The sequence below is a fragment of the Sinohyriopsis cumingii genome, chromosome 5 (assembly GCF_028554795.1).
Source record: "Sinohyriopsis cumingii isolate HCF-2022 chromosome 5, ASM2855479v2, whole genome shotgun sequence".
NCBI lineage: Eukaryota > Metazoa > Mollusca > Bivalvia > Unionida > Unionidae > Sinohyriopsis > Sinohyriopsis cumingii.
This window is the reverse complement of record NC_142965.1, coordinates 32840735-32861100: the sequence shown is the minus strand read 5'-3', so window position 1 is coordinate 32861100 and position 20366 is coordinate 32840735. Positions and strand designations below refer to the sequence as shown.

General features: G+C 35.4%; 1 protein-coding gene across 1 annotated transcript in view; it reads left to right on the top strand.

Annotated features, from left to right (window-relative positions):
• The window catches only part of LOC149798900 (histone demethylase UTY-like), a 211471-nt gene that overhangs the window by 15166 nt on the left and 175939 nt on the right, over positions 1–20366 (top strand). Inside the window, exons 4-5 of the mRNA XM_089957814.1 lie at positions 1431–1480; positions 2077–2135. Coding sequence (XP_089813940.1) covers positions 1431–1480; positions 2077–2135 — 109 coding nt within the window. The remainder of the gene's footprint in view (positions 1–1430; positions 1481–2076; positions 2136–20366) is intronic.

The following is a 20366-nucleotide window of genomic DNA, read 5'->3' as shown; positions in this document are numbered from 1 at the left end:
AAATTCCACTAATGGAAAGAGCAAAGGAAATTTTGGCAATCTTGACTCCAGATGGACTTTATCAATATTAAGTAATGCCTTTTGGGATGAAAGGGTCGCAAAGTACTTTTCAGTGTCTCATGAATATGATTACCTCTGGTCTAGACATTTGTGATGCTTACATCGATGATGTCATCATCTACAGCAACACCTGGGGAAAACATTTATCAACAATTTGGAAATTCTTTGACAGACTCACAGATTCAAATTTGACAATTAATTTATCCAAAAGTTGACCCTCATCCGGGAATCTGTTTTGCATTTCAAGTTATTGTATAACCTTTGTTTAAAGAGATGTTTCTGAATTTGGGAATTACATTTTAACTTTTAGTCAGATTATTTGGATTCTAAAAGATTAATTAGTTTTCCTGGAAATGTTTGAGAGCTCATACATAATTATTGGACAAAGACATTTATTTAAATTTTATTCTGAAATTCAAACACCAGAATATTATTGACTGTGGAATAAAAAAGAACAGTAGATGATACAACACAATAAAGGCTACAGTGTACGTCATTGCCCTCCATTTTGGATTTTTCGTCGGGACTCAGTTTTGAATTCATTAGAACATTTCATTGTTATGACTTCTAAAATTTAATTGTGGATTATTCTTGGATAAGTTTTGGATTTGAACTTATGCCAGCTACATTTAGTTAACAGAACTATGCAGTTAAAGGTTCTTTTTTTTTTTTTTTTTGCTCTGGTGGCCTAGTGGTTAGAGCATCAAAACCCGGGTGTGGGAGGTCATGGGTTTGAACCCCAGCCAAGTCATACTAAAGACTTCTAAAAATGGTATTAACAGCTAGGTGCTCAGCATTAAGAGGTTAGTGTTACAACTAGTCAGCCTATTGTCAGGAAAATGTGACTGGGTGGGACATAATGCTACAGATTCATTTCCATTACCATTTAAACATAAATTTAAACTGCCACACTGGAGACATCACAGCGATATGACTGGAAAATTGTTAAAGCTACATTAAAAATCTAAATCACACACACACACACACTCTTACATTTTGTGTCTGCAGGTGCACTATCAATGAGAACAGTGTAGACTGTGATATGTGGTACAATATATTGTCCTTTTTGGAACTTAGGGTTGTTCTGGCAATAATGGCAATTGTATGTGATTGGGTAAAGAACTTTCCAAAGACTTCACCACCCATCATATATTTAACTGAACACGTGAACACAAAATGTTTTGATCAGTCAGAATTACTCCACCAACCCCATCATGTCTTTATATTATTATAAATAAGTGTCCTCAGACCCCTATCCACCCATTTTTCTTCTAGAACAGTTGCATTTGTTTGTCACAATATTTTATATGTATATCTATATATATATATATATATATATATATATATATATTGATTTTCACTCTTTACAGCACTATCAGCCTATCAGAAATACTATCAGCTACAGGAAGATTATTGGAAGGTAAGTACGCATTAATGTATTTTCTGTCTTTAATATCAGTGTATTTTATCGCAGTATTCACAGGGGTGGACCATTGTATTGGGGAAAAGAATAAAGAATTTAATAACAGTATTTTATTAGTGAAATATACTAATTTTCCAATTTAAATTTATAGAGTTGTACTGAAAATTTGTCAGTTATTGTTACTTGTGACTTTTTATGAATGAATAGTAACTTTGTTTAACTGAACTCGTTCTAAAGCGTGTGGTGAGTAGTTTTCCATTTTAGAAAAGTATGGTGGCTAAAGAGCATATGCAATTATTTGTTTGTTTGTTGTGTAAATTTCTCCAACAAGAAGGTGGTATTCTCTGTTGAAATTTTAGGTTTGGTTTTTGTACTTAAAAGGTGACTCCCCCCCCCAATCTTTTTGCTACCATCACAATAATAGAAAATATCATTACTGTTGTATGTATGAAAAGAAATGTGAATTTTTTTTGTTGAGTTAGAAAAGGGTGAGCTTAAAATGTAAGATACAAACTGTAAAGTAAAAATATTTTATGATTATCTTCTGCTACTCTTCATGGCTTGACTTATTCCATTTATTTTTACTTTTTCAGAATGCCCCATTTCTTTATGGTCTAGGAATAGTGTACTTCCACTTCAATGCATATCAGCTGTAAGTAAACTTAGTATTGCTCATTCCTGCTTCAGTTCATAAATTACAAATAAAACTGGCAGCCTCTGCCACCACGCCTCCATTAAGGTTTGGTCTGAATAATGACTGTGGTTACCAAATTTTGAAATAGCAATCTTTGGTCCATCTTATTTCTGGCTTCATGAAATGGTTCCAAATTAGCAAAATGAGTACTACCATGATGAGTCCACTGAAAACTGAGTCCATCTAAAATACAGATCAAGATAAATGCATAGGAGGCAGAATAACTGATTGATAGAAGTGTTCTTACCATTACCGTTGTTGGTATTGTTACATAGTGACTGATGCATTGCAATCACTGATTTTTCATTCAGGTCTGCTCTAGCCACTTGTATCAGTCTGTTATTGCCATAATATTACGATCTGTTTTCACAGGGGAGAATACTTTTACACATTTATATTTTACAGAAATGCAAGAATTATTTCCCTTTTCAAGCTCTTGAGGAGCCTAGCAAACTTAAAGGTCACCTGCCACCTATATTGTACAAACGGGTGATATTATTATAGTTATAAACAAAACGCATTGGTTATGTAAGCACACCATAAAAATGTTTAATTAGACTTAAAACTCCGCTTTATAAAATGAAAAAATGATTCAGCAATCTCCGTAAACAATCGGTAGTTTCCGCGTGCCAAAACCGGATATGGCGTACATTTATCCCTTCTATTCAGCCTAGCCGTTCATGTGCTTAATTTCCCCACGTAAATGTCTATGTGATATAGCATACAATCGTGCTTTTGTACTGCAAATATGGTGCACTGTGTTGCATACGGATGTGACCAAAATAGTGATGATGGGGAAAAGGCATTGTTTCTTTTTCCGAAAAACCATGTTTACCAGAAAAAAGTGTATTTAATCTGTGGGATCGAATAAGGGTAATGGGAAAGTTGTATCATTTATGCCGGATTGTAGTGAATTTGGCCCGAAGACAATTCAGCCCATCTCGAAATACAATTTGGCCAAACTTAACAATAGTATGTACGTTCATTTTCTTCAACAAAAGAGTAGATTCAATAGGTTTTAGGGGGGAAAAAACTAAATTTAAACAAACTATTTTGATATGCTTTGAAAGAAAACAATCATACTTCGTAACATACATATTTATGAGAGAAAACACAAACTGACATATCTTGCTTGTTCAAATTAAAATACTTATATACATTTTTTATGCTAACAAATATATGCATCTGCACAACGACATTCTCAGTTTAAGTCTTCCTGTCAAATTATCAATAATCATTTATAAAACAAAAATACGTAACAGATAATATTCTACATAATGTGTATAGATTTTGCAAAGGGTTGTACAAGAGATATTATAACAAATATACTTAAGTTTAGGCTTCACGTTGTAACACAGCTGCATACAATACATACTAGATTATACATGAGAGAGAGAGAGAGAAGGGGGGAAGAATAATGTTGAGCATTTTGTCAGTATTTAGTTGCTGCAATATGAAGCTCTTACCAGCCAATTTTATCGTTTTTATTTTTCAAGGTGTCTTAGTGTTTGCGCGAGAAAATTGAAAGCTTGTCATTACTTGTCAATATTATCAATCATATTTCCTCCATTATTCCGTACAAATTAGAAAGGAAACAATTTTGTGTTTAATTTGTGCCCCCCCCACACACACACACATACACATACACACTCGCGGTACAAAATAAATTGATAAACATGGACTTGTTTGAAAATAAAATGAAAGCAATTAATATTGCATTGTTTTCATTATGCGAAAATTATTTTTTAAAAATATATGTCCATGAACTCCGTATTTGTAGCGGATGCTGGCTTGCATATGCATCCTTAGTGTAGTGTGTATCGCTTATGTCAAAAAACAAAATCGCAAATGTGATGAAAGTATCACCCAATTGCTTGAAGGCACCTGCCATTTGCGCATGACAAGTTACTTATTGCAAACTGACCCAGATTGTATTCTATCCAGGTTAACTATAAGTCCGTATCTCGCAAACAAACCACCAAAAAAGAATCATTATTTCAATGTTAGTGCAAATGATAAAGTATTATTAAAGCAAGTTATTATTGTGTATAATATTTGCCCTGCAAAACATGAATTATGATTACATATGACAAACAAACAGAAGCCCGGGTGATAAACACAGCTGGCATGGAGCAATAAACTCGAAGTTTGAACTTACCGACAGGATATCAGATACATAGGTTATTTTATTACAATGCAAACCAACCCCGGAAAATTCACTTTGGTATCTTTTAGTGTGCCAATTTTTCCTTCTGAAGTTGGCCCACAAAAGGAAGTCAGATTTGGTTCCTTTGGATTCTTTAAGTGTGCCGATTTCTTTCATCTTTTTCTTTTTAAAGTCTGCCAACACAGGGAAGCCAGGATTGATTCTTTTTACCTGTATTAACAGGAATTTTCGAAATAAATTGAAACATGAAACAGTTTTGATAGCGACACAATCTAGTGCATCTTGCACGCATACCAATATAAGACTGAACAGTAAATTAGTTTTCATCAGTTTCATCTAAAATATTCCCTATCCGTAGTTTATAGTGTTTTATTTTTCAACAACAAGAAGCAAGTACTTCGTCTTGTAGGGATAAATGTACGTCATTTCCTGTTGCGTCCTCTATAGGTGGGAAATCGTAACTAAGGGGAAGTAACAGCGTTGTATGCTTATATTTCAAGTAATTAAATTATTATTTCTTCTTCACCCTTGATAATTTTTTATTTATTTTTGTGCGAGTACAACTATTTTTAATCATGTAATGAAAATCTGATATAAATAGGAAAATGTTGGAGGATGGCCGGTGACCTTTAATATTAATGTTTGTAGGTGAAATACTTATTTTGACTTGCTGAATTGATTTAAAAGTTACTGTCAGATGTCTGAATCAGTAGATGTGAATGTTGCAGACTGATTTCTTGAGCATATTGTTTTTTATAACCTAACTTAGAAATCATTAAAAAATTTTTTTATTTTATGTGTGAAAATTAAGGAACTGCATTAGGACAAATCTTATCCAGCTCATCACAAGCTTTTCGTAAATTTTCTTTGCAGTTAGGGTATTCTTGTATTTTAATAATACATATATATTACATTAATACATATATATTACATTAACACAATTCAGTTACCCTGATTATGTTTAAATTTCACATGATGAATGAATACACAAGAAACTAAAACAATTGTAAATCTCCATGCTATTAACTAGATATTTCCATGTCACATTCTGATAGCATATTTTTTGTTTGGTTGGCATTTTTGGTGTTTTAGGACAATTTTAGTATAAAAGATACTTAGGTAAGACCAGGATAATTTTTTGTTTATTGTTTCACAGCTTTCTTGTATAAAGAACAGGTACAGTGCTGCCCTACCACTGTTAATGTTTTCATTTGATAATTCTTGCATGTGTGCATGTGTATTTCTCTTAACTATTACAACAAAATAAGAAGATGGACCTTGAGTCATGGAATGTGTTTTATTTAGGTAGAAGTACGCATTTAATTCAGAGTAATAGATAGGTAGCCATGTTTGTTGCTGATGTAAAGATAACTATGTTCAGATTAACATACATCAGGTGTTGGCAATGTAGCTAGCTCCATCATTGTTTTGGATAAATGTCCTAATTTGGATGAATTCATTACTGCCTGTAGCCAAGCTAAATCATTTGACCAAAGAAAGAGCTTATTACACATGTTGGGTATTGAATATGATGACTTCTGTGATGTCTGCACATACTATCAGTATAGATAAATATTCTTGGGTCCTAGGAGCTTACACAACCGATCTCTTAAGAGATAATGCAGTCTCAAACACTCCTCGTGGCCTCAGTAGTATATTGTTGCCTTCCGCAATTAAGGAGGTTCACCTCTCGTCTCAATCTCAGCTAGCATGTCACACCCTCCCCCTCATGAAGGAGGAGCTGGACCATACACAACATTTTCAGAGTAGCATGATAATTCTCTCTTGATTGAAGAGGCAGCTGTGCACCTTGAAGTGGTGAAGATGAACAAGGCTTTGACATCCTGATGTCACATGACCGGTCATCAGGTGGTTATTAGTCCATTTTTAGTCACTGTTTAGTGACTGGTCACTGGTCAGTTTGTGGAAGTGACCAGTCAGTGTATGGTGATCACTCACTGGTCAGTTCATCCCAGTCTCTGGTCAGATCATACTGGCTACTGGACACCAATCATCTTTTACTGATTGCCAGCTTTCCACCAGTCATTACAAGAAGTCTCATGGTATTTGGATAAGGGCTGGGCCATGTTTACCCCATTTCTCCACTCTGCCGTCACGCCCTGTGTAGGATTAGGAGTCTGCCCAGTGGGTCCAGTCAAAGGAAGGGAATTTGATTGATATTTCCCCCATTTCCTTTTATCCAACTAAATCCTTTCAGTATGTGGGCACCTTCATATCAGAGCAGTTAGTTCCTTGTGACCCGTTGTGCCTCCTGGATCTTGGACAGAGAAAATGTGATGCCACAGCTAATGTCTTACCATTACCTCCTCATCAAGGTGCATCTACCAGGAATGCTGGAAACATCATCTAGGGAAGACACATGGAAATTAAAGCACACATAGAGCCCATTACTCATCATAACGAGGAATGCTGGAAGCATCATCTAGGGAAGACAAGTGGTTTTGTATTCCACCTGGAACTTAAAGCACACATAGAGCCCATTACTCATCATAACGATATACAGGAAATGGCACAGAGTGCTTGTATGTCACTTCCACCAAATAACATGCCAATATCCAACCACATTCTTGCTCAGAGTGTTCTCGGTGTTCTTTTTTATTCTCATTGATTCCAGTGAGTTCCGGCTAGAAACAGCTCATCTGAGGTCTCATCAGGCCCATTAGGTCCAGAGACCCATTTCTTTGGTCAGGCCATGGTCTTGTGTCAGAAACTTAGTCTGATTCCCTGCTTTGCACTCTGCTATACAAAGTCAGTTGAACACCAAGGAATTGATTGCAAATGGAACCTTTTACAAATTACATGATACAGTAGGAATGTACAATATTGGACCTAATATTGGCACATTCACCCCCTTCATGGAATAGGGTTGCTATTTTGATCCTAATATTTGGTGGAGTGTGAGGTGTCATGTACAACAAGATGTAAAATTGATCAAAGAATTTATTGAAAGTAGAATATTTTAGATGAAATGGTGTGAAGTGTGCAATATTTGCAAAACAGTCGTTTTCCTCACCCCCTCGTAAAGGAGAGTGGTATTTTTGTCTTAATCTTTGGCTATATTTAGGCTGTTGTACATTACCTCATATCAATTCTGATGTAAAATTTATCATGGAATTAATTGGAGAAGGAATTTTTAAGATGATGCTGTGTAGAATGTGCAATATTAACAAAATATCGTTGTGTGTGCCCTATTCCTTCATCTTTGCCTACTAGTAAAAAATATTTGTGAAGATGATTATACGACTGAATTGGTGGTTAGGCTTGAACACAAGATAATGACTGCTATAGTTCAAAGCAAAAGTGTTAGTAAAGTTCACATTGTTTTGCTTAGAAACAGAATATTAAAGGAATAACTGCTCCGGGAACCCTTGATGATGCTGCTGATCTGGTTCCAGTAGAATGTCTCTTACATGCACCATCTACAGTTTATCCTTTTCACAAAGATTCTCTCTCAGCTCTGATTGTCAGGAACCAGATTTTCTAAACCATTTACACTGGTGAAGAAATCAGGAGAGATTCCTAAATGAGATCCACATGCATATACCCGATTCCAACTCCTTTCTGTGTGTTGGTGTGTCAGATTCTGGTTGAGATGCTCAGTAAGAGCCATGGGGCATAATTCTCCAGGGTCATTAGATTCAGCTGCTGCGCATATCAACAGTCTAGTAGTGAAAGCTGTATTTCTAGCTTTGCATAAGTGCATCAACAGAGTAAGGGATTGATGTGTTATATTCTCCTCGTTAAACATTTCAGTAGTATTGTATCTTCTACATCAAGGATGCACACATGCCCCTTCTTGTTGCATGCAGGTTTGGAACTTCCTCCCACTGGACAGCCTTGGAGAATATTACTCTCAAAGTTTGGCATGTTGCGGGGAAGAAAAAAACCCAGATAGCTGACAGTCTGTCCAGGACAGGCAAAACAGTCCACATGGAATGGTATATTCGTATCTCCATAATGGAGTCTCTTTTCTCACTTCGGGGAAAGCCTCTGGTGGACTTTGTTCACCACCACGCTCAGCAACAGACTTTCCTTTTATCTTTCTCCGGTACCAGACCAGACAGCATGGTCAATGGACATTTTAAGAATTCCAGTGGGATCATATGTTTGTGTGCACCTTTGCACCATTCCAGCTGCTACCTCAAGTTCTACAGAAAGTCAGAACTGTCACTGTTCACATCATTCTCACTGTCCATCAGTCTTCTAGATCTCCTGATAAATGTACTGAGGACTTTACCTCACAAGAGGGATCTTCTGATAGTATCACAGAGGCTCCCTTCTGCATAAAGCCCTCACTTTTTCCACTGTAATGCTGGATTCATTTGATGTGATCTATCTGCCAGAAGTCTTTCATCATTCAGGGCAGGAGAGCTTCACCATCCAAAGTCTGTGATAATCTTCTATCATTGGTGCAGTAAGAAATGTGTTGATCTTAGCTGCCCCTCTGTAAATTGTTTATTTCCTTTTATTCCTTTTCAAGAACAAAAGATGTTCAGTATCAACCATCAACGACAATAGAGCTGCCATTGCCAACGCACTTAAATTCACTCAGAGCTCTGAAATCAGTTTGGATTCTTACCTTGCAGATCTCAGTAAGTATTTTGAGCTGCAGAGACCTGTCTCCCACTTTCTTACACTCAGATGGAATCTATAGAGTGTTTAATGGTCTTTAACCAAATATCCATGAACCATTGAGTGGGGCTTCCTTTCAGGACCTCGTACTCATAACTGTTTTTACTTGCCTTGGCATCATGGTGACAGCATTTCGACAATCCTATACTTTGTCCTTCTAACTATACTCATTAGCACATCAAAGTGCAGACATTGTTTTCACTAAGACCCACAGCCTGTGACCAGAGGAACGCCAACATTTTGTGAAATGTGTATCTCCTGTTAAAGATGAGACTATTCCATGTTTTTACTGTTTTGAGTTTAACACATCAGCCTAACCACTTAATTGATACATTCTTTTAAGCAGTAATGATAGGTAAGTTATTACTGCTATTAAAAATGTGTTTTTTGGTGGGCATAAAACTAATTTTAGTTGTGCAATACAGACCCCCTGGTTTTGCTGTTCACCCCACTCTGATGTCCTGGTGTAAATGTTGTCAGTGAAAAAGATGACTTTATAGCCATGGTTGTGCAAGGCCAAGAGTAGACTGTCTTATTGGCAATAATACATTTTGTGGGATGATGTGTTCACCTAGAATAGATCAGATTTTTCAACACGGAAAACTAGAAGTTATACTAAAGTTATGGAGAAGTATTGCATGATTAAAAATAATTTACTCCTAACCCCTATGGAGGGGTAATAGCGTCATAATTCTATGCATGTATTTTCTGTTCTTCCTTAATGCATTATTGTAAATGGCTGCTTGCAAGTGTTGCTTTTATAATTCTGTCCATGTATATTGTATTCTTCATTGATGCAAATTGTACGTGGCAGTTTGCAAGTGCTACTTTCCTTCTGCATTTTTGTGAATGGCTGCTTGCAAGTGCTACATTCATAACTCTAGTCATGAATTTTCTATCCTTGATTGATCCAAGCTGTTGCAAGTGCTTAGATCTACTTTCCTTCTGCATCATTGTATCTTGCAGTTTTCTAGCTGCTTAATTCATTCTGAAGTTTGTCCTATGGCAAATGCTATGTCATTTATTAAGTTTTAATATTCTCTTTATAAACTTGTTATAGCACAAGTTAGATTGTTCCAACTGTTGATTTTATTCTGCATTGCACAGATTTTGCCTTTGCAACACCGTAACTTCAAAATGTTTTCATAGTCTACTCTTTATGACAGATTGCACCTTCTAAAATCATGATTATAATGTAGCATCAATCATGTTGCAAGTTAGCATCAGGGACGTTTGCGTAAAATAATGCCTTATTATGACAACAGATGGCATTGTGACACGTCAGGTTCTTATAATACAACTACTCCCCTGGCCCTAGTAACAAGAGGTTATACCACTTTTACAGCATGTTTGGGCGTCTTATTTTAAAATATTGTTCAAGTTAAATTGCTGCATTACAGTCAGCTGCTTTCCCAGGGTATTAACATCCGGAAGGGATTAGGCCTGCAAGAAGCATAAAATAAATTTTATGTATGAAATTGTATATAATTAAATGTATACACAATGTTACATTTCTGCAGACACTTCCCACCACATTTTTATTTGGATATTTTGTGGGTGTAAAATACCTCTACCACACAGTGGCAGAATAGGGTAGCTGCTTACAAGCAAGGTTTAAGGTCCTAATTTGTTTATATATTCTCATTCACAACTTTATCAATTTAGAGCATGTTTATTATTTTATAGTAATGCAGTGCAATTCTGCATTTTTTATCAGTAATGACTTCATAAGGTTTGAGTAAGTTGCAGATAACTGTACCTCAAGGCCGTACTTTCTCTTTCTTGTCTTTTCATGAGAGAGAGAGAGATTCATAAGTAAGTGTCTTCAAAGAATAATAGAAGCCACTAGCAAATTTCTGACTGCAGTTGTAAGATATCTGAGCAGAAAGTAACAGGTACTTTATACGCATGCAAGTCATTTTAATGTGAGTTACAGGCCTCCAAGTACTATTCCTCAGAGAAGAAACAAGACTGGGTTTCAGAAATTGAAGCCACACAAGTACCAGTTTGTGTCATTGTGAAAAATGGGGTCATTATGAGAAAATGGAGACCACCTGATGTACCTGATGGTGATGATTGGTCAGTGAGCAATCAAATTGCTGTTCCTAAGTCATATAGCCAGGAAATTCATAATCTAGTCCATAAAACTCCTCAATCTGGTCAGTTAGGTGTCAGTGAGACTTATTGCAAGATCCTGAATCTTTTGTAATGGCTGAAAATTAAAAGTGATGGTCATAAGTACTGTAGATCTTGTTACACTTGTCAAATGGTAGGAAAGCCTAATCAGAAGATACCTAAAGCACATCAGTCATCTGCAACCTATCCCTGCATTTGACCACTTGACAAACCATTTAGCCAAAAAATGGTAGACTTTTAGTTTCTTACCTAATACCAAGTCAAGCAACCACTACTTGCTGACCTTAATGTGTGTGTCCACAAAATCTTCATTGGCTATTTCTTTCAAGAATATTTAAGCAAAAACTATTCTAAATGATTTGGCAGTGTTTTTAATGCTTGTTTGCCTCCCCAAATCCGTCCAGTCTGATCTATGGTCAAATTTTAGGCTTGAATATTTCCAACAAATTAGACATGAATTAGACATCCAACTGTTTGATTTTTCTGCCTATCACCCTGAAAGTCACTGGGCTACATTAAGTCTGTCCGAAAACACTCTCACATACCCAGGATACATGTATACAATTGTATTGAATGAAACCTGAAAAAAAGACAGTGACCAGTAAAATTCTGCATTGTATACGTATTGAGTAAGATCAGTAGAGTTTTTCCCTTGCTGATACTTGCTGAAGGAAGACCCTCAGACTGTCCCACAAAATGCTCATCGACCCAGGATACATTTTTATAATTAAAATAATGAAATATGCAAGTTTTAGTGCATTCTCTCACACTCTCTCTGATCATAGATATTTCTAACAACACTACTTTTATATGACAAAGTGTGGCACACTTTGTAAGTCGGAATTGTGCGTAATCGGACTCGTGAGTAATTACATTAATATTTCAAAAATTCTTGTTAAGTTTTTTAAAAAATAATTTTAATGTGACAGTGAGTCGCAGAATGATTTGAACCTAAGGCTGCTATATTTATATTTTTAAAATTCTGAACCAATTTATTATTTTTAATTGGTTTAATAATGGTAAGAGTTGCAAATAAATAAAAGTAATAACTCTTGTAACATTATGTCTTTTGTCTCTGATTATTTCCAGTTTTAGAGTCAGAAGTTTTAAAGGATGCAAACAAGTTCTTAAGTAGATCTAATAAGTTCTTTATCTGCTGCCTGCAACGCAAAATGGATGCCGTAAGACAATCTAAATTTTTTGGGAGCATTCACTATTTTTGTTAAAGGTAAAACTTCAGAAATGTAGAGTGCCGTCTGTTGTCGTAATGCAATGCTAATACTCTAGTAGCCCATTATGACAACAGATGGTGACACTAGTTGGACAAGAAAGACAATACTGATAAAACTTACACTGTTGCAAGGCCAGATCTATATGAAAACAGCAGCTGGAATGATGTAATTGTAATATGGCAAGTGTATCAATAGAATATAAAAGCTTCTAATAACTAACATAGCATTTGCCATATGAAAAGCTATGGAATCAATTCAGTAGATATCAAACTGTAAAATACAATGACGCAGAAGGAAAGTATATCTAAGCACTTACAAGCATGACTAGATTTAAGAATGTAGCACTTGCAAGCATCCATTTACAGTAATGCAGATGGAAAGTAGCACTTGCAAACTGCCACATACAGTTTGCATCAATGAAGAATACAATATACATGAATAGGATTATGAATATAGCACTTGCAAGCAGCCATTTACAATAATGCATCAAGGAAGAATAGAAAATACATGCATAGAATTATGGCAGTAATCCCCCTCCATAAACCCCATCCTGTTTGCATGCTTTTGGTTCAGTTCATCGTGTGCTGTATATCTTCACAGTTCAAAAACAGATTTTAGTGTTTAATTACAGGTGGTATATAGATTGGCACAGGTATAGTCTTGGGTCAAGGTCGCATAGGTTTTTGTGGTGGTGTTTTCAAGTCGTGAATAGTGTATGGAGTGCTAATATTAATTCTGTCCATCTCCCATGTATCTTTCGTTTTTGTTTACATAAAAATTGAAGTATGTTTACCAAAATAATAGGGAAGTATGCAGATATATTTTTTCTAGTATTTTCAGATTATGCAGTAACCCAGTACTTTACAGGGTCCTAATTAAGCCATCCTTCTTGCCACAGAGACTGAAGTAGAAGTGTCACTTAAATTTATGAGCCATTATCCCATGCCCATTGGCTTAAACTCCACTATACACACATACAGCTGTTTATGGCCCTTCTGAATAGGCTGTCTTGGTATACATCTCGTTAAAGAGAGAATCTTTTCTTTCCATAATTTCATTTACATATTTCACCTTTATAAGAAAGGACATCTGTCTACATACAAGAAAACTTTTTGTCTATTAAGTGTTCCTTATTAACAGGTTTTTTTGCATGCATGCAAGTCAGACAAAGCAGATGTTCGATGCAGATCGGTTGATGGAGATTTTTTGTTGCAAGTTGAAACTTAGACTATCACCTGCCACTGGTGAACATCTGCTTCTGTTTGATAGTGGTAAATATGTATGTACTTAATGTATGTATGTACTGTATGTATGTATGTGTGTGTGTGTATGTATGTATGTATGTATGTATGTGCATGCATGTTGGGTCATGATCAGTTCAATATAATTGGTTATCACTACTCCTCCTAAATGGATGACCATATCAACATAGGGGTTTATATTATATTTTCTGGTTGGTCCTAAATGAAAGTGATGCACAACTGGCTCAGGATGTCACTAAAGTGAAACAAAAATCAACACTCACTGTAACACTGGACTTTAACTGAAAGACTTTGTGTGATGTCTAGTTGGGTCTAATAAAATGGCACCTTTCTGATGTCAACATTGCCACCATGGTGGCAATCTCAGAAACCTTGTCAGCGCTACTCCTGAAAAATATAGGATCATAATCACATCAGGTGCTTGCTAGAAAATGGGAGGCCTTTTGGTCATCACTGGCCACTTCTCACCTCAGTCCTTTAGGACACACGGTACTGATGGTATGGTAAAATGGGAACCAGCCTGGAAATGGGTGAACATAAAATAGAGTATATAATGGTTTGGCTGATGATGATTGGTTAACATTGTAAGTTGTGTTTTAGGAGAAAGATTCTTCTGAGAGCTTATCCTAGTTGTAAGTGAAAAAAAATAGAGACATTGTTTTATTGATGGAATTTCAGTCCTTTAATAGTCTTGAGTTTGGAACACTCATTACTAAAATTAGCACCTGACTCTTTGGTGCAGAATTGAAAGCACATGTTTCAAACACATGCAGGTCCAGAAAATGCCTCGGCTCATATCATTTCCTCTACACAGAAGCTGACATCCAGGTTTCATATATACTGATAAATATAGGGTTGATCATGAGCACTCAAAAATATTAAGTTATTGAATTTTTAATATTGTGGTGTATGCATATGTTCACTATAGGAACTGAATTTGTACCGTCAGTGCTATAACATGTCTGCCTTGATGGCTATGTTGAAAATCCATATTTGGTTACTTTTCCTGAATAGTTGGTTGTATCAGCATGGGTTTTTCCCTAAAAATTGCACATGTTTAGAGTTAAGAAGCAGTTTTGACGTCACTGTTCTGTGTGTTCCATTCTAAGACATTTTTTGTCCACTAATATACCTCGCAGATCTGAATGAAAATGGTGTTCATATGACCTTTAACATGGCACTGTAGTCGTCTCAGTCTTGTCATCACTTCCCTTCATGCATGAATGGTAGCTTTGACATGTGGTTTTCATTAAAACACTTCTTGTAAGGTTTAATTGTTTCTGAATGAAAATGGTGCAGATCTGACCAACAATATAGCATTTTTGTGGATGCATTTTGCTAATCAGCCCTAGTTGACCTGTTGGTCAATTCAGAGGTCATTGCTTGCATTTTACAGACTTCACTGATAGTATCAACTTCGTGACATGCACAGGGGCCCCAAGTGGCCGAGTGGTCTGAAGCGTTCACCGTTACGGATCACTGCCATCTCACCTCTGTCTGCGCCGGTTCGAGTCTCAGATTCAGCCAATGTAGATATGCGAGAAAGCATGCCAGTAGCTTCTCGTGGGTCGGTGGTTCTTTCCGGGGTTTTTCCGGGTTCTTAATCCACCATTAATACTGGCCGCCATATATGGCCTATCGTGTGCTGAAAAATGGCGTTGAACCCCACAACAACCAACAAATCGTGACATGTACATATACAGGTAAATTTTGCATTGAGTTGCATCCGAAAGTTAGTTGATTACCAGCACTTTGATATTGATGTTAAGTTTAAAGGTTTTGACTGTTTTTGGCTGAACTGTTTTCTAAGTATTAAAAGCTGTTAATGGATTTTTATCAACTCCACATTTTGTAGATATATTAGAAGAACACCTTCAATTTCACACTTAAAAAACTTTTTTCCTCCACAAAATAATATTAATATTTGTTTTAATCAAACTTAGCATGTGGGTATAGCTTGATATTGTCCTTAACAAGTTCATTTTTTTTTCTATCCATGATGTCAGGTTTAAAGACAAAGGATGGTTGGTTGTTTTATTATGGCACTTTCAGCGTTTTATTTGACTGTATTATGCTGATGAAATAGGAGCTAAATACCTTTCCCATAGACACGGAGGTAACTGATCCATGCTGGCCTGGATAGGTTTTGAACCCCACCCTTGCATTATCAGTCTGAAGCTCATTCTACTGAGCTATTCCAAGAAATTAGTTTTGCTCAGAAGAATGTCTGTCTCATCAAGGGACATGTTTATTTCTTTCAGAAGCAAAGTTTTGTTTATGATTAATTAGTCTGATCAGTTGAGGGGACCTGTATTTTTACTAATATATATCAGTCCTGTCCCGCATGTCTGTTGCACATTAAAGAACAGTTATGTCAAGTGAAATTTTCACAATTTTCTGACAAGATATAACAAAGTTATGGCCCATGTTTGACTTAGAGCTTTTCTGTTCAGTTGAATTAATTTGTACTGGTCAGGAAATCCATTTTATATGAACACATTTTTGTTATAAGTTCTTCTTGCTATTATCATGGCCATGTGAGCTTATCTTATGATCATATATCCATTGCCCTTTTATCAGTATTTGCTTGTTACCACAAATTTTTTCAAATCCAATTTTGATCCAACTTTTAATATATGTTCGTTAAACTTGTACAATCATGATTACCAGTGAGTTTTATTATGAACAAGATCTGTGCTTATTACTAAAATTATACACAGATAGAAATAGTTCTCATTTAATATGCTATGTAATAATTATTTTTTTCCTTTGAACTCATCTCTCTTTCTAGTTAAAATATAGTAAGGGAAGTAGCCTATAATGTTGACTATTTAGAATCACAGGTTTGGGGTGAGATAGAGTTATTCCCCTTGTGAAAATATGAGATCCTAAATTTTAAAGAACATGATGCATAAATTTCAATATAACATATTTTAAAAGTAGCAAAAAAGCACACCTTATGGATTGAAATGAATAATTTTTCATTTATCTGGGCTGTATAAATCGGCTCACCTGAATTCAAGGAATATTATATTGTCTCACTTGGCAAGTGCTTTACAGTAACAATTGAGCTCCAGGTAAATGCCTTTTTGTCAAAAATGAAAATTGGACATACGGTTTTATAATTAATAAATTGACTCATTAATGTACTTATAAATAATTTTGTTTACTTCCCATGTGTCTGGGGAAGGGCAAAGGGTGAATTTACAAACTATGATGTTAACACATTAACACCTGGAGGTTTTTGTCATTTTCGCCTGAAAATCGAGTCAGAAACATATTTTGAAAGCTATTTCTGAATAGATCCGAAAACACCAAATCCCTGGTGATCTTTCAATAACATACTGCCTAGTTGTGTTAGAAACATCATTTTTCATTGGCTGTTTGACTCGCACATGAGCAGAAGGGTAAAAAGTTGGAGTTCTTTTTTTTATATAATTTTTTTTTGCCTAACGGAGCCATTATTTTTGTATGGAGACCACTCTTTATTCCAAATGCCCATCTTATCCTATTTTTTGCAAAGGTTCATCTGTCTCTTTGCAGTTCATACTGGTTTGCCTTAGATCTGAGACCAAAAAGTCTAAAATCTAAACACAAAATCGGATTCCGACCACGGGCGAATTTTGGGTAGAAAAAAGTTGGGTCCAAAAAATGAGGTTTTTTTTATCTGTATTTTGTAGTGCAACTAGATATTCCAGATTATTTGGTATCATTGTAGAGCTACATCTATCTACCTTTCTATAATACCACCCACTTTAGTGTATCATGCATGACCATGACACTACAGAGCTCGGCAGTAGGCTACTACCTCCTGCCCCGTTAAGTCGTCGCTAGGGGTTAATGTGTTAAGTGCATAGTTTGTGTAGAGATGACATGGGCCGCTTAACATTGACTGTTGCTGTGTACTGCAGCAAGGGTAAATAACATGGGATGGTTATCTGTTGTTTGCTTTAAAGCAGTTGAGGTTTCCGATATTATTTGGAAAATCTGTCAAAACATGGGGCAGTGGCTTTGATGAATTGGCTGTGTCATGTAATCTAGGGCCATCTTGGTTGTCAGACATAATAGTTTATATGTTTACAAAGTTTAAAACACCAATACTTGAGTGCAGTCTATGTTTCATAGCAGATCAAATGCTCTCAACACAACTTGTCCTGCTATAATATCATGGTCTTGACTGACATTTGTATACCTTATATACTTATATATGTTTAAATTTAGTCCAAATACTTAAATATAAAATGAGTCCATCTGCAAAGTGCACAGACCCTGATCTGCTGTCACATAATGTGCTGGCAGATATGGGTCTGTATGGTTTGTTAGGAAAAATCAGTAGAACAAACAACATAGACCCAGATCTGCGGGCACATTATGCTACAGCAGATCTAGATCTTTATTGTTTACAGTTTGAATTGACTTATTAGCAAGTACATATGGTAGGTCATTGAAGGAGTTGGAAGTACTACTATTATTAGTACTGTACTAGTCTGTGAACAAATGACAAATTGGAAGAACATCAACGTAAGACAACATTTACACCGTTAAAAAATGATAGAAAATTCATTGATGAAAGACAAACACATGAGAAGTATTGATGTTTAAAATAGTATTTCTTAATAATTATTGTATGAAAACCAAAACATTTTGTATAATACATAGACTCAGACCAGTGCATTTTAACTGCAGCTTATATTTTGACTTAAATAATTCTGGTAACTCAGATATGGTAGTAAGTGATGACTGTAAATCAAAATGATAAATAACAAAACTTCTCCTTCTTGATAGTTTTGAACTTTCATTACACCAAACTTATTTTGCAATTGGTTTTACTTACATTTAGAGCAGGAGGTTGCGAGTTCGAAACCCCAGCCAAGTCATACTAAAGACTTAATATGGTACTTGCAGCTACCACACTTGGCGTTCAGCATTAAGAGGTTAGTGTTAGGACTGGTCGGCCTGGTGTCAGGATAATGTGACTGGGTGGAACATCGTGCTACATGTCTGCGGCATGATGCCCCAGTACTAGACATTACTATAAAACTGCCACAATGCAGACATGATTGAAATATGACTATAAATTGTTAAAGTTACATTAAAAATCTAAATCACACACACATATTTCCAATAAAATAAAATATAGTTGGTGTTATGTAGTGGTCTCAAATGTAGACATTAGTATTATTTATGTATGTTAAAAGTGAGACTAGTAAGAAATTGGTCAGAACAAGTGACTGGACAGGTGGGTGAAAAAATATATTTATGATAACAAAAACTTAAAACAGAAAGATCAGAATAAATGTACAATTGCAGGTAAGCATAAACTTCTGCTTGTACATGCTTAACAAAGCACATGCAGATCTGGGTCTGTGCAGTTAGGAGTAATCAGTATAACAAACAACAAAGACCCTGATCTGCAGGAGTATTATGCTATGACAGACCAGCGTCTTTTTGTTTTGGAGTTTGACTTATAAGTGAGTACATGTGGTAAATGCAGTGTTGTTAATAAGGATTATAATTTCCTGTCATAATCATCGATATGTGTTAGCACTTAATTGTGTTTTTTCTTCTAATATTGAAATTAACTCCAGTAAAAAGATATTTTGTGCAAAACCATGTGTAAGTTTATAAATTTATTTGCAGAGAATTAATTTTTAAACTTTGCCAAATGTGGAATTTTTTAATACTTGGTAGCAAGCTTGATATATTTGGTAAAATATAATTTTCCAGTTGCTGCTGTTGCAATGTTAAAGTGCCTGATACATTTTTTGTTTATGTGTTAACACATATTTTGCATTATTTTATGGCATTAGATATATTCATTGCCATTACTCATAATTTTTAAATTTATATCTTGTATTTTTTTTTAAATTTTAATGTTAAATTGTATCCCAATATGCTATTTTCATAAAGCACACTCATATTTAATTACAAAGGGTCAAGAAATCCATGGCCTTAAAAGAAACCTGTAAAGTGAAAGACATGTGACTTTGTGGATGACATATTGAAGCTTCATCTGTAAACTTAACTTTTAAAGCTCTTATGTGAATTGGATTATAAGCAAGAGACTGCATATTAATTATGCTGTTATCTCTGGCAAGAACTGTCATAAGACTATAGTTAAATATCAACAAATATACAATTTTATGAGATACTGTGTGTACTCACTTATAAGTCAGGTAATACTGCAAATAACAAATGACCTGATCTGCCATAGCCTAATGTTGTTTGTTGAAATTGATTACTCCTAACAAACTGCACAGACCCAGATCTGCCAGCACATTATGAGATTGCAGACCTGGGTCTGTGTAATTTGCAGTTGGATTCTCCTTATGAGCAAGTACAAAAGGTATTTTACACAGGTAGTGTTATTAATGTAACATATAAGACTGCTTGTTGAAATGTACGCTCCTAAGTTATGCGGGTGAGGTCAGAGATACAAGACCTATTTGTGTTTTTGTATTGTTAAGTTTTTGCTATTACTTTTTCTTTATTGATTTTGGCAGTTGATTGTTCTTTGTGTTTTGTTTTTTTACTCCCTCCTAGACTAGGCTTATGCTAGTTTTTTTATTGTCAGTATTTCCTTTAATTGGGTTTTCCCAGATCTTCAGTAGTGCACACATACACACACACACACACACACACACACATATATATATATATATATATATATATATATATATATATATATATATATATGTGTGTGTGTGTGTGTGTGTGTGTGTGTGTTTCATTCATTAAT